At 40.3% G+C, this 14590-nt stretch overlaps 1 protein-coding gene across 6 annotated transcripts in view; it reads left to right on the top strand.

The window, feature by feature from the left end:
* The window catches only part of Dync1i1 (dynein cytoplasmic 1 intermediate chain 1), a 293263-nt gene that overhangs the window by 191019 nt on the left and 87654 nt on the right, over positions 1-14590 (top strand). For all 6 annotated transcript variants that reach the window (XM_040728478.1, XM_040728477.1, XM_005082921.4 and 3 more), the window contains one exon: positions 5174-5299. In XM_040728478.1, coding sequence (XP_040584412.1) covers positions 5174-5299 — 126 coding nt within the window. The remainder of the gene's footprint in view (positions 1-5173; positions 5300-14590) is intronic.

Below are 14590 nucleotides of genomic sequence, written 5' to 3'. Positions count from 1 at the left end.
GAGATCTACAATAGTGACTCCTGCTAGCACTGTCCTTTTTGCACAAGGTTACTTTGGCCATCCTTGGTATTTTGTTGTTCCATATGAGTTTTTAAGATGGTTTTTATATTTCTATGCATGGAGGAAAATATGGGTACATTGAGATTTAATAGAACCTGTAAATTGCTTTTAATAGAATGGACATTTTCATCATATTAATTCTACCAATCCATGATCATGGGTTTTTTTCTCCATTTTCTAGTGTCTTCCTCAATCTTTCTCAGACATATAAAGTTTTTGTTCTAGAGATTTATCTCAGTTAGGCTTTATTATTGCTATGACGAGACACCATGACTAGAGCATCTCTTATAAAGAAAACATTTAATTGAGATGGCTCACTTACAGTTGCAGAGGTTCAGTCCATTATGATCATCAAGGAGAGCATGACAGTGCGCAGGCAGACATGGTGCTGGAGATGAGAGTGCTACACCTTGCAGACAACAGCAAGTGGACTCCCCTGTCACACTGAGGGAAGCTTAAGAAAAATAGACCACAAAGCCCATGCCCACTGTGACACACATCCTCCAACAAGACCACACATCCTGATAGTGCCACTACCTTTGGGGGTCACTTTCCTTCAAACAACCCAAAGATCTTTTATCTCGTTGGTTGGCTTTATTCCTTAATATTTTTGAAGTCAGTATGAATAGCATTATGCATACAATTTCCTTCTTACCACATTTATGATTGTCATATAGAAACTGATTTTTAGCAAACTGACTTTTTACCCTGACACTTTGCTCAATTTGTTAATAATATCTGGAAGTTTTCTGTTGGAATTTCTTATGTGTAACATATCATCTGCAAACAGGGATAATTTGACTTATTTCCTGTTTATGTCTCTTTGATTTCCTTCTCTTGTACTTTTTGTATAGTTAAATGTTTGGCAAGTTTCCTAACTTCTACTGGCTTGAACTTTCTTGTCGATGAAGTGCTGGTAAATGATGATACCTAGCTTCTAACTTTCTGTGTGTATTAAATGAATCAATATATTTAGTGAACTGAGTGACTTAAATGTCTGTTACATAGGAAACACTCAGTAAATATGATATATAGTTAGAGTAGTCACAATGGTATTCATACCCTGCTCCCCAAACTAAATTTCAAAATGTTTACCTGCACTCAAGAACTTCTGTGAAGATGCCCTGAGCATGTCTAGACCTTTCTTCTTTTGCATCTTTTCACAGAGCCTATAAACTAATGTCCTTTGAACATTTTCTTTTTTAATAAAATTTTACATATGGCTAAATTAACTTAAAATGGGGGACTTATTGGCAAGCTAGCATTGTAAATAGGGACTTCGTTAATGAGATGAAGACCTGCAATTTGGGAAAGGAAATAGCACCTGAACAGTTTGAGGGACTTTATCAATAAAACATTGTCCCCTTGAAAGTGTACATCTAAGTTAGAAACATCACTCACTAGGTTGTTTTGGCCAAGTATCAACTCTGGTGTTAGTCATCTCTGAGACACTGGGGCATCTATGTATTGTGGAGTGATTCCCAACAGAGGATCCTGTGAGTGAGCTAGATTCAGGAAGAATTTCCTCACCTACCTTCCAAGTCTTGTGGCTAGCCACCTCCCACTTCTCTCCTTAGAGCTCACCAAGTCACTATTGCCGTTTCTCAAATGTCCTTCCCAACTGTCTCCCTGAAATGCCCACCCCTAATGAGAGTAGCATTTGCCAACTCCACCCCCACCACTTGCCCATGTTTCTACAAAACCTTGCTGATACTGACCTCTTACTACACATCATTCTGCTTTAGTGTCTGAGCTGATGCTATTCCTTCAAGTGTCTTATTTCCCAAGGGTGAGCTCCCACAGAACAGAATGAATTAACATGAATGTTCTTGTCCCATGTTGCCTCTAATGCCACATCTTATTTATGTACAGACATCACTGGACATAATGTCACTGGGGACAGAAAGAGGTGTAGCCCTTTGAGCTCAACTCACTTTCATAGCGTCCTCACCTTGTCATGCACAAGCAGTATGACTTGGAACATGTCACTGCCCCAAGGGCTCATCTTCCTTGTCTGCAGAAATGAGTAAACCATTAGCTTCTTTATACAGTTATGAGTAACAAGTGAGTGAAGACATTGCCCAGCTCAATGTCTGGAACATACGGACCACTTAAAGATACTGGCTCTTTTCTGTCTAGGAAATACTAGATTTTGTTTCTCCTGAAGTTGTAGCTTGACTTGAGAACAAAACTAGTAATTTCTGGGTAAATTTTCTTTAAGTTAAATATAGGATAATCCAGTCCTTATGAGTAATTAAATAACCAGAAATTTCACAATTGTTAAAAGCATAATGTTAAACATTTAAATTTTCTAATTGCTTGGAAACTTGATAATGAGTAAATATGACTAGCCATGCTCAAGCAAATAGTTTTTTTAAGATGTACAAGAAGACACTCTAAAATCATGACAGTCTTCTTGAGATAAGATGCAAGTCAGTTCTTCTACACCTTGTAATTCCTGTTATTGGAAACTTTGCCAAAGGCATTTTCCTGGTGTTCTCACTAACACACTGCCTGTTTGCTAAAGAAACTTAAAAGCCAAACAAGTTAAACTATTTTTAGATGGAAAAAAAAGGAGAAAACCTGCAAGTGGGTGTGAACGATGAGACCCAGATGTAAAGCTGTGGGATGCTATTGCAGACACATCTGGCTGCTCTCCGGCCCCTGCGGTAGTGGTGTCAGTGTTTATAGACTTGCCTTTTCACATGTGACATAGTTAAACTTCAGATGGACAGTCTGGAGACTTCTGTGTTTATCTGGATGTTAGTTTCATTGAATGGGCTCTGAATCAAAGGCCTTGCTTAATAAGCTTTGATTCATCTGCTAAGGGGCATTTTCTAATAAAGAATGATGACTTCCCTTGGTGGCCACATCCATGTGTGTTGTTTGCCTACACCTCCTCTGTAGCAACCAGTAAACTGTAACTCTCTGTAGTTGAAAGAATGAATTAAAGCCACATCGAAGACAGATTTAGTTATGGTTCATATGAAGAAAAAGTCAGTGTTAATATTTATGTAAGTATTGTTCTATTTGATATATATATCATAGCAAACAGAAAGAGAAAACTAGATCATTCAATGAGAAGAGATATTCATATGAGCTATAATAATTTTGGTGTGTAACAGAGCCACTCATGAGAAGCCCAGGTAAGAAGGGATTAGTGTGAGATGTGTTCTTAGATATTGCTCAAGAGTCTCATTATCTTTATTTGATTACACTTTGGACAGAATTCATGTAAGGTGGGGAAGTATTTTTAACCTGTTTAAAGCAGTGGTTCTCAGCCTTCCTATTGCTGTGACCCCTCAATACATTTCTGTTGTGGTGACCCCCCCACCAGAAAATCATTTTTGTTGCTACTTCATAACTGTAATTTTACTATTGTTATGAATCGTAATGTAAATACTTTTGGAGAAGAGGTTTGTCAGAGTGGTTGTGACCCACAGACTGGGAATCACTGCTTTAGAGCCTTCCTTGTTATTTTATGATTATGCTTCTTATATTAAGGAATTTAATCATCGAGGTGTTTTATAACAAATGAATTAATACTTATACTGATCACAGAGTTACTGGAATAAAAGAGTTTCTAAACTAAAAATTATATATGATTCAATAGATTTTTTAACTTAACACATTGATGTTGGGATTTATTCAACTATGAGTTCAGAAATAAAACAACAAAAACACTCTTATCCTAATATTCAAAGAGCATGTGATTTAGGGAAATACACAGTGAGAAAGGAACATACTACAATTGAACAAGTGCTATAATGGGGGCATTAAAAACATAAGGGTGCTAAGAGGCAAGTGAGGGGTAGATGGATTGTCTAGAGAGCTTAGTATCTTCATTTGGTCTCGAAGGTGAATTAATGAAATGAGGTAAGCCACACAAATGGGTCTTACAGTGTTCATGAGAGCAGAGTCCTAGGTACAGAGGTAGTACCTGTGTGCTTCATGGTGAGCTGATGAGTCTGGGTAAGGAGTGGTCACGGGTAAAAGGAAAGGTCCTAAGATATTGGAAAGGAGCAATAGAGAAAGGCACACCAGAAAGGATTTTTACATGACTTGGGTTTTCCCTTGAAAGCCAAGTTATGGCATCAATTGCCAAATTGAGTGAAACTTAATAAATATATACTTGATAACTTCATCCTGACAAAGGTTGGTGTAAGGAGTAGATGGGCATAGGCTGTGGAAAGCCCAAAAACAGGCAGCTACCCAAGAGTCTGATACCCTCCCTCATCAGACAAGATGTTAATTTAGTAGTCTCTGCCCTTAAGAATGAAAACAAAATGGAGGTTCAAAATGTATATAGTACTTAGTGATAGACAGAATGTGAATGGAAAGAAAGGAAGGAGTAAGGATGACAATAGAACATCTGGTTGGGTCGGTTAAGTGAATGCCAAGTATAAGGCAAACCCAGGGCGCACTAGATGAGCAGTAAGCTGTGTGAGAAAGCATACCAGCATAATTTCTGCGTGTTCCTCCTGGTACTGGTAAGTTTTCCGACATCCTGAGCAAACCCCAGTGGGACGTCAGATACCTAATATCAACAACTCTGAGAAATACCAAGCCTACAGAGAAATTTGGAAATTACCAACATAGTAAGGTTTTTAAAAGCCAGAGGGGATTGACAGGATCACCTAGAAAGAAGGTAAAAACAAAAGGAAAAGCTAAGAAGTAAGAGACTAGCCTTGTCTAGGAATGGATGAAACAAAAGGAGAGTCTGCATGGGTTTCTCAAAGAAGTACCAAAGAAAATCAGAACAGAAAGTTGTCATGGAAACCAACGTAGAAGAAAGGAGAGGGCAGGGCCAAAGCAACTGATGCTACAGGATTTGAGCGTGTTTCGAGTCCAGTAACTATGCGTGCATGAACAAATGGGAGAGACAGAAAAAACAGGGTATATTGGTTGATATTAATGTGCCAAAGTTTAAAACGATAGCACCGCTTGAGATGTGTGACACAGCACAAATATGTAGGATGAGAAATTTCTTCTGAGACAGTTGTGGTGGTGCACACCGATGGGTTATGTTGAAGACATAGATGCAGCAGGATGGAGAGAAAATTCCTGTGCTGTCGTCCTAATGTGATGAATCCTTGTAACTTCCTTCATCTAGTACCCGGAGCTGATGGTGGCTTCTTACAACAACAATGAAGATGCTCCCCATGAGCCAGATGGTGTGGCCTTGGTTTGGAACATGAAGTTCAAGAAAACCACACCAGAATATGTCTTCCACTGTCAGGTAGGAGTCAGCAGAGTGAAAATAAGTCCCCATCTCCTACCAGACCAAACATGCTCCAGGCTGTACCGCATCTGTCCTGGGTTGGGAGGAAGAACTGAGTTTAAAAATGGAATTGTTGACAATTTTGGAAAATTCCCCCCACAGTAACCTAATGTTTTGGGAAAGTGGCAGCCCTCTTCAAATGGTTAGGAAGCCTGGTTGGGGACTGTGTGTCATTCTCTTTCTATTTAAAACAGCCCCCTTGAGGATGAGTTTATAAAGACCTCGCACTTAGGAAGAAATTGTGGTGTGCCACTTCCTCTGCTCAGAGCAGCATATGCTTGCCCACCCATGTGGATGCCCTCAAAGTGTTACCAGACAAGTCCCCTCCTGTCTCTGAAGCACACTTCTGTGGATGATGCCGTTTCTAAGTCTGTAGGCACCATACTGTTCTGGAGATAATGATACTTTTGAAGCTGAGTCGGGGGAAGATTTTCCACCAACACGACTTGAATTGCTGGCAAATGTATATGGCGTTTCTGCTTTGCGAGTGCAGATATTATCAGAGAGTTAGGGGTGTTTTACTCCTTGTGGCTAATGGCATGCGGCTTCTCTTCCATTTGACACACTGGGACTGGGATTAGGCTACACTTGCATATGTTCAGCTCTGCTCTGGTGCCATGATTTTGCCCAAATGACAGGCCTTAGCATCAGCCAGTGCCCCAACCCCTTTATTAATGTGATTGTGCACAGGAAAATGGAAAGCAAACACTCTACCTCAAAATTTCAGTTCCTCAAATATTAGGGTCCGGAGGTACTGAGAACAACCCCCACCCCCAGACCCCGGACACACACATCTAATGAGGTAGGGAGCTAAATCCACTCATCTCTTCCTAGGAAGCTCTGTGCCATTTTATATCTAAGACCTGAGTATCTTTTTGAACTAAAATATGTTTACACTTTAGGACATTATCAGATATAATTTGAGGAACAAGAGCTTCTGGAATGAAAGGCCCAGCTTCAACGTGATTGAGTAACCTCTAACGCTGGCCATGTTTTTCTAATTTGCTATCTCACAAATGACTTAACAAGAAGTCTAGGCCTGTATAGTAAATAACCTTTATTTTCTGGACCTTTGAAATGAGAACAGTTTTTTTTTAAGATTATCAAGTTTGTCAGCCTGATAGGCTCTTTTTGTAAACATAGAAGCACAAAATCCTAATTTTTTTCAGTTTTAAGGGGTTTGCTGAGTTGCCAGAAAAATGCTGTAAGGATTATGGGATAAGGGGAAGCACATTTGGGAAAGCCAGGGCCTTTTAGGTTGTTTTGATATACAGAAAGCATATCTTTAATTCTAAAGCTCCCAAAAGTAGTCCATGCTGTTTCAGTCAATGTCTATGATGTTTATCATAACTTAGAGTTTTCTAATTATATTAACTGAGTCCTGGTGGCCTGTGGCAATAGTGGGTAATATGTTTAATATTTGCAATATCATATAGTAAACAAGGCAATGAAATCATGATAACACCAAGTAAAGAGGCAAGGGCCAAAGGTCTTGGAAATCATCAGAATTTTAAAGTTATTTGTTTCATCATGTCACAAAGCTAATGCCAGTATTGACTGAGCAAGCACCCTTTCTTCCTTCTCATTCTGGCTTGGATATCATTTACTAACGACTTAAGCAATTATTGTGCTTTAGTTTTAGTTTCTGATTTAAATGATTCAATATATGTATTTTAGAAAAAATACAGTCCTGATTTTATTTTTAATCCATAAATATGTGCATAGACAAGATAAAGTCACATAAGAATTACCAAAAGATGCTGAATAAAGTCTCTTCATCTCCCAAATTGCCCCTACTGTCTTTAATTCACCAGATGACCCAGAAACAGGTGGCAATTTCAAGCACTATCTGCTACCCAAACTGGGAAAGCTAAGACTTCAGATATGAGTCAAAGTTATTTCACTTAGCTTTGAAGATATTTAATAGCAAAACTATGTCTCACATGTGAAGTAGGTGGTGCATGTAAATGACCTAGACGTTCATGACAGACACATTTAGGAAAAATGAAAACTCAAAAAAAGTTCCAATTGCAGAATGTACTCTACTGTCTAGTTTGTGCCCCTATTTAATGGCTCTTAAATGTTCTAACTATAGCAACTGTGGGGAACAAACTGTAGAACCAGCCTTATGAAAGGTGAGGATAATGAACTCTGAGCCCTCTTGGGAAAGAGGGAAAGAGAAGTGACAGCAAAAGTAATTTCAGTCAGTCCTCTATATCCTCTATTTCTGTATCCATGAAGTCAACTCAGTGTGGCCTGGGAGCGTTTGAAAACACACTCTCTGTGACTTTTTGTCATTACCCTGTGAGTTATAGAACAATAAGTTGCATAGCATTTGCATTGCATTAGGTATTGCAAATAGTACCCAGAATGCTTTCAGTATGCGAGATGTGCAAATTATATGTGAATATTACACGTTTTTACACAAAGATTTCAGCATCTGCAGATGCTCAAAGGAAGGGAGGTCCTAAAACCAGACCCCCAAAGGTATTGAGGCATGTGAAATCCTCCTAGAAAAAATAGAACCAATGGGAAATACATATCATATATTGAAGACATAAAGGTGTCCTGACAGAGACAGATTCAGAGAGAAAGAGAGACTTTTCAATGAATTTGCTCATACGTTGTGGAGGCTGGCAGGCCCAGGATCTACGGAATTGGCCAGAGGGTGGTGACTGGGATAAGGGATGCTGTGGTTCTAAGGCTGAGATGTAGAGGACCGGCCAGCAAGTCAGAAGTTTCCTGCTGCCAACAGAATCAGTTCTTCTTTGGGGACGCCAGCATCTGCTCTGAAGATCTTTGGTGGATTAGAAGAAGCCCTCTCTTCTCTCTGAGGGCAGACTACTTTACTCAAAGTTTACTGATTTAAGTATAAATTGTATCTAAAATATACTTTCTACCAATACCTAGACCTCTGTTTCACCCATAAACTGAGCACAAAGTAGCGAAGTCAACATACAAGGTTACTACTTTGATTTCACCCAAAGCAATCCAGGAAACCAGTATTTTCATAAGTCATAAAATGAAAGGAATTGCAGGTCACTTTGGAATAGCAAGCAAGTAAATTCACCTGGAGAGTTTAACTTGAAGAGAATATGAGTGTCCCTGGAAGAAGGCAAAACACATACTTGAGATCAAAGGGAATGTGCCTATGGCACTAGTTCTTTTCACAGGCAAAAGTATTGAGAATCTAGTATTTATGTCCCTTCCCATAAACTTTCTCAGTGACTGCAGACTAGAAAGTGGTTCAGAAGAATCCTGAAGCAAGATAAGTACCCATGAACAGCCCAACCAGGTTGGGATCAGCTGGCACCCCCCAATCACATCCTGTGTCTGTACCAGCAAGGGATACAACCACATGTAGGTGTGTGGCCTTGTGCCATGGAGGGAGTAGAGTGAACAGAGAAGAAATGAAACAAGCTGAGCCCTTACCTATGCTGATTGTCATAGCCATCTGGGTGACTTTAAGAATGACTGATGCCCAGCTGCCATCCTCAGAAATTCTGATTTGCTTCATCTGTGGTGTAGATGGGCAAGTGTGGGAACCGTAGCAGAGACTATGAAGATCATCAAAGGTTTCTCTCTGGCAGCTTTACATTCATAAGTCATCAGATTATTATTTTCTAAGCTGACAGGGAAAATCAGAGAGCCCACAAAATTCAAATTGATGTGAGGAATCCGGCTTGGTAGTGCACTCCTACAATCCTAGTTCTCTGAGTGTGTGTGGGCAGTTGAGCTGAGGAACCGGCATTGTGAGTTATCTTGGAATACCTTTGTTTTTTAGTCCCAAGCCAGCCAGTGCTACAAAACAAACAAAAGGCAAACATGTATGAGAAAATGCTCTCCCGTATGACTCCTCCTGTATCTTTTTTGACCTCTGACAAATTTCATTAATTAAAACCGGTACTTTCAGGATACTAACTCACCAAATTCAAATCGGTTGAATCCTCTCTCTCCTGTGGCATTCCAGTAGTTTAAAGATTAGATGAACAGTTTGTTCTAAGACACAGAACAGGGGATTGAAAAAGGTGAGCAAGTCCTACGATGACTATACTTTCATCATTTTAGTTAATCATTTCTTGTAAATCTCCATGGATTCTTCGTGTGTTTCCATTACATAATTGCGAACAAATCCAGTGGCTCATAGACTATTGTTTCAGTAAGCAAGTTTCAACTCAGTCTCCCACCTGCAAGACCCAATGAGATTTCAGCCTAATCATAAAAAGCTTTCGAATGGAGGCTCGTTTTTTCCGTTAGGAGGAGAAAAGGCCAAATACCCTCTCCTTCCATGGGAGGCTTCATGTGTCTACTACACTAGATTTTTTTCATGTGGGCATTGGGCCTGCATTTTCTATTTTCATTTCAATAAAAGCTGTCTATACTTGGAAAATATTGGTGCACTCTGCATAGAAATCAGCCATGTGGCCCCATCACAGTCTGGCAATGCTCCTGCTGCCTTCTGTAGTGGCTTCACACACTCTCATTAGATTATATGTCTGACCACCCTGCATTGCTTACCCTGGTGTGGTCTTTCTCTTTAAAATGGAATGAAGAGAATCAGAAATATATATCTTAAAATCATCTGCATCGAAGTAAGTAAAAAAAATGCTTTATTTAGTGGCTTTGTGTGGTCAGAGGGTTTTTTTTCTGTTTTTCCTGGTTTGGCCTCTTTGTTCATGGCCTCCTCTTCTTGAGGACCATCTGGCAACTGCCTGCAACTGACCGTGGCTAACCCTCCATGATTTCAGTAGAAAAGCAAAATGTGAAGCAGGGTGATATCAGCTGGCCTTGTGGGTGCCAGTGTTGAAACCCCTCAGTTATATTTTTTCCCTACGTGTGGCTTCACTTCTCATTAAGATTCTACAAAGATTACAGATGGAACTGTAACTGGTGGCCTCAGCTGCCCAGCCTTTGGGTCTGCTGAGGTTCCCAGTGACCTCGAAAAGGGTACTGCGTGTAAGAAGCCACAGTAAACCAGGGAGAGTGTGGGCTGGTGGTTGGGACAGGGACAGAAAGTCGTACATTGCATCTCCATTCCTGGCTGACAACACAGCTGGCTGACCCTGAGTGAGCTCTGGTGTCTTTGTTATGCTCCCTGGTCCCATAAAGAGAGCCCATCCCCAGCCTCTGGTAGAATTGTGAGGTTCATTTCAATGAAGTTAATTTCTCAACCAGATTTTGTTCCACCTCCGACCCAGACTGAGGCTCATAGTCCAAATCTATACAGCAACGTTGTATGTAAAATTGTTAGACACAAAGCTTTAAATTAATTTAAATTTATTTCCTAAAGTATATTGTAACCAATATGTATTAGAATATAGCTTAGTAATTTTTTCTTTACAATAAAAGAGTCATTAACTTTCTTATGACCTACCTGATAAAAAGCAAGAAGTATTTTTAAGTGCTTCTCTTGGATATGCTAAAAAAGAAAGAAAAGAGGCAAAGAATAGAAGGTTCTTCGATGGTCTGTGCTTCATTTTGTATTCCTTGTAAGTTCCTGGAATTTCAACTGAAAACACATCATAGATGCTTTGTAATGGGAAAATAAATTCCATGGCCAAGAACATGTAGACCAAGGAGAGACCCAAACACTTATCAAATGAGATGTTCAATGTATCTCAGAGTCACAAAACAGAAGAGGAGACTTCAACAACTCTATAGTAGCTAAGACACACATTTCATAGTACAGAATTATGGAAAATTAGAGGTTGCATGTATTAAGAACATCAAGGCAAAATCAACTTTTTACAAAAAAAAATGCACGGACCAGGCGAGAGGAGTAGCCTCTCAGCATCTTTATCTCCTATAGTCCTCTGGGAGAAGGCCTGAGTGACTTTAAATGTGCATGCTGAAATGGAATGCCGACATGAGGAAACACTTCTTTTATACAACTGAATATGACTGGCCTGATGATTGAGGCTTGAGCTAGATAGTGATTCGTATTAAAGAAAACAGCAGGCACTTCATTTTCCCTTTGGCCCAAAAAGCTAGAAGAATGCCAGCTTTCATTCATCATCTACCCTCTTTGGGTCTTCTCCAGAGAGGGGGTATCACAAGGCCTTGGCACAGGGGTGCTTGCCTTTAATCTCAGTGCTCAGGGAGCAAAGGCAGGTAGTTCTCTGTGAGTCCAAACTGGTCTATGTAGCAAGTTCCAGGTCAGTCGGGGTACATAGTAAGAACCTAATCTCAAGCAAATAACGTAAGAAGTAGAATGAGTCATAGAGATAGACCTTGGGGAACCAGGGTTATTGCGTGGATTATAGCAAAGAGTTGGAATCCAAGGTGATTCCTCATCTGAACCTAGCAGTAAAGGGCTGTGTACACCTCTCTGAGTGCTAGTGACCAATGAGCAGTGAGTAACTTGAAGCAACCACATCATAAGCATACGGCTTTGAGCAAAGTATTTTTAATTGTTTCCTCATCTTTCCATAGTATGGATGATCAAGCTGAAGTTGCTGTTATGATGACCAAAGGTACCCCATTAACATACATATACATCTAGATGTGGACACCAGAATTTCACATAGAACCCATTCTCCTAAATGTCCTTCCCTCCTCTTACCATCTCTGTGTTATAGCCCCCTTGATAGAATTTTCTCCTTTGTGCTTCAAAAACTGACCTTCAAGAATTATTGGTCCTGGCACTGATAACATCAGGCAATGTGAACAAGTTTTCTGGTCTGTTACATCCGTATCTACCTTCATTCCCCTGTCTCCTCCATAGCTATTCCCTGGTGTTGAGGGACAGGTCCCACAGCTTATTAGTCCTAAATAAATAAACTGCCTGGCCAATAGCTCAGGCTTCTTATTGGCTAGCTCCCTTAATTATTGACCCCATTTCTATTCATCTATGTATTTCCACATGGTCTTGGCTTACAGGTGATGCCTGAGGCACTTTCGTCCTCAGCAGCTACATGACATCTTTCTCACAACTCACCCTCTGTGTCCTCTCCCCAAATTCTTCCAGTCTGGTAACCCCACATATATTTCCTGCCTGGCTACACCCTGCCGGTCCATTGGCCGAAACTGCTTTATTCATCAACCAATAAGAGAAACATATATTCACAACTTACAGAAGGACATCCCCCATCATGCTGGAGTCAGTGAAATCTTGGTTTGGAGGAGTGAGGATGAGAAATAGTGTTCTGAGTGGCCTGGGGAGAGGGGTCTATTTACTTCTCAAGATAATTGTGGTGATAAAAGATAATACAGGAGACAGTGGGATGGTTCAGCAGATAAAGATGCTTGCTCCCAAGTGTAGTAACCTGAGTTCCACCCTCAGGACCCACATGGTGAAAGGAGAGAACTAGCTCTAGAAAATTGTCATACATGTATATGCATGTAAAAATAGATAATACGGATGTGTTCATTAGCTTGGAGTGCCATAGAAAAACACAAAGATCAAAGGTGTGCAAACAACAACAATTACTTCTCACATTTCTAAAGACTGGAAAAATCCAGGATCAAATAGCTGACTGATGCTCTTTCTGACTAGGGTCTCTCCTCCTGGATGACAGATGGTCACCTTCTTTCTGTGTCCTCGGATGGTGGAAGAAGAGAAAGATAGATAGCAAACTCTCTGATATGCTTTCTAATAGCACAGAACTTATCATATTAGAGTCCACTCCCTCCATGATGTCATAACTTTAATTATGCACTATTTCCAAATGTCATCACACCCATTGTTGGAGCTTCCGCATAAAGAATGTGGAGGACCAGGGACACAGCTCAGTCCACTGGAAAAAGCTAAAGAACAGTCCATTTTCTTCTTTCACTATTATAGCATGATAGATAGTTCCATGGGAAGAAGCTGAAACCAAGCTAGGCATTCTTATTTTTCTTACTTGGCTGTAATCTTTTTGAAGCTTCACTCAGCTGACAATTCATTCATTCATTCATTCATTCAACAAATTTTCATGGGATACCCACCGTGGCTATTCCCACTAGGCAACAGTTAGTTGCAATTCGGAAGTAACTGTCACTGCTCCATAAAACCCTTCCAGTTTCCCTGATCTTTACCAGACTTGAGTTTTAATCACCTGGCCCACTCTCCTCAATTATGAGTTCCCTGGACCTAGACGCAAACGTGTGCCCTTTTTGTACACAGGAGGAAGCCCAAGCGCTTCCAGAGCCCTCTCATCACAGTCATTTAAGCACCCATTTCCTGACTGGATGACTAGGAGAAAGTTTCTGAGTCCTGGGAAGTAGTTAAGTATGGGGCCACACAGCCTGGGATTATAATTTAGATCCATTCCTTACACACTATTACCTTGAGCAAGTCAAAGACTTGTTAATGAGACTCAAATAAATGAATGCATGTAAAGCACTTGTGTTGGGCACATTTGAAGTGTCCAGTAGATGACAGCTACAGTTATTACTTAAGGTGCAAGAATAAGTTTCAAAATATGTAACAATCTATATATATATATATATATATGCTGCCTCAATGGCATTGGTACAGGTCTCTGTGCACCACATCTTAGTTTCTGAATGGAAAAGGTTGTGACTAAGGGGTTCTAAAACAAAGATGCAGGGCAGCTGGGGAAAGACATTTTTAGTATGAGGGCAAAATGAAATTGCTAGTAGCTTACAATTATCTGAATTAATACAGCTTAAAAACCCATGCCTGCTGTTGCTCCTGGCACCTGCTAGATACAAATGCATTGTTTTGTTGGGTTTGGATTGTTTTGTTTTGTTTTGTTTTCTGTTTTTGGATTAACTACTCATACCGATGCCCTCAGCTCCATAAAAGAACCTCATAACTCATGAGGCTATCCAGAGTTCAGTGTAGACTGGGCTGGCGATTTGCGGTTCTCATCTAGAGATGGGTATGCATGGGAAGTCTTGAGCATTTTCCTTATCCTTATTCAGATGCCTAGGGTCAGGTGTAAAAAAGTGTCAGCAGTTTCATGTGGTGTGATGGGAAGAAGTCTCAGGAGGGCAGTGTTCTCCCACAGAAGACAATGAGGATAAGGAAACCTCATTCCTAAAAAGGATCCCCAAAGGGCAGAGTTGATTGTGTGGTTCCCTCTGGCTACCTTAGTTGTAACCTGGGTCGAGCCAAACCACACACCTATGCATGGCTGTAAACTCTTCGTAGTCTAGGAATAGAATCAGCGCTTGGTAATAATCTACTTCTAAAATGAACCTTCTTTCCCTCTGTGTGTGCGACAGTGCTTGAGTTGACTAATATCATCAGAATTATTGACCTGTTTGAATCCTCCAACACCCATTACTAACAAATGAAGA

The sequence above is a fragment of the Mesocricetus auratus genome, unplaced genomic scaffold, assembly GCF_017639785.1.
Source record: "Mesocricetus auratus isolate SY011 unplaced genomic scaffold, BCM_Maur_2.0 Super-Scaffold_100019, whole genome shotgun sequence".
In the NCBI taxonomy this organism is placed as follows: domain Eukaryota; kingdom Metazoa; phylum Chordata; class Mammalia; order Rodentia; family Cricetidae; genus Mesocricetus; species Mesocricetus auratus.
Note: the sequence above shows the minus strand (reverse complement) of the source record. Positions and strands in the feature narration are given on the sequence as shown.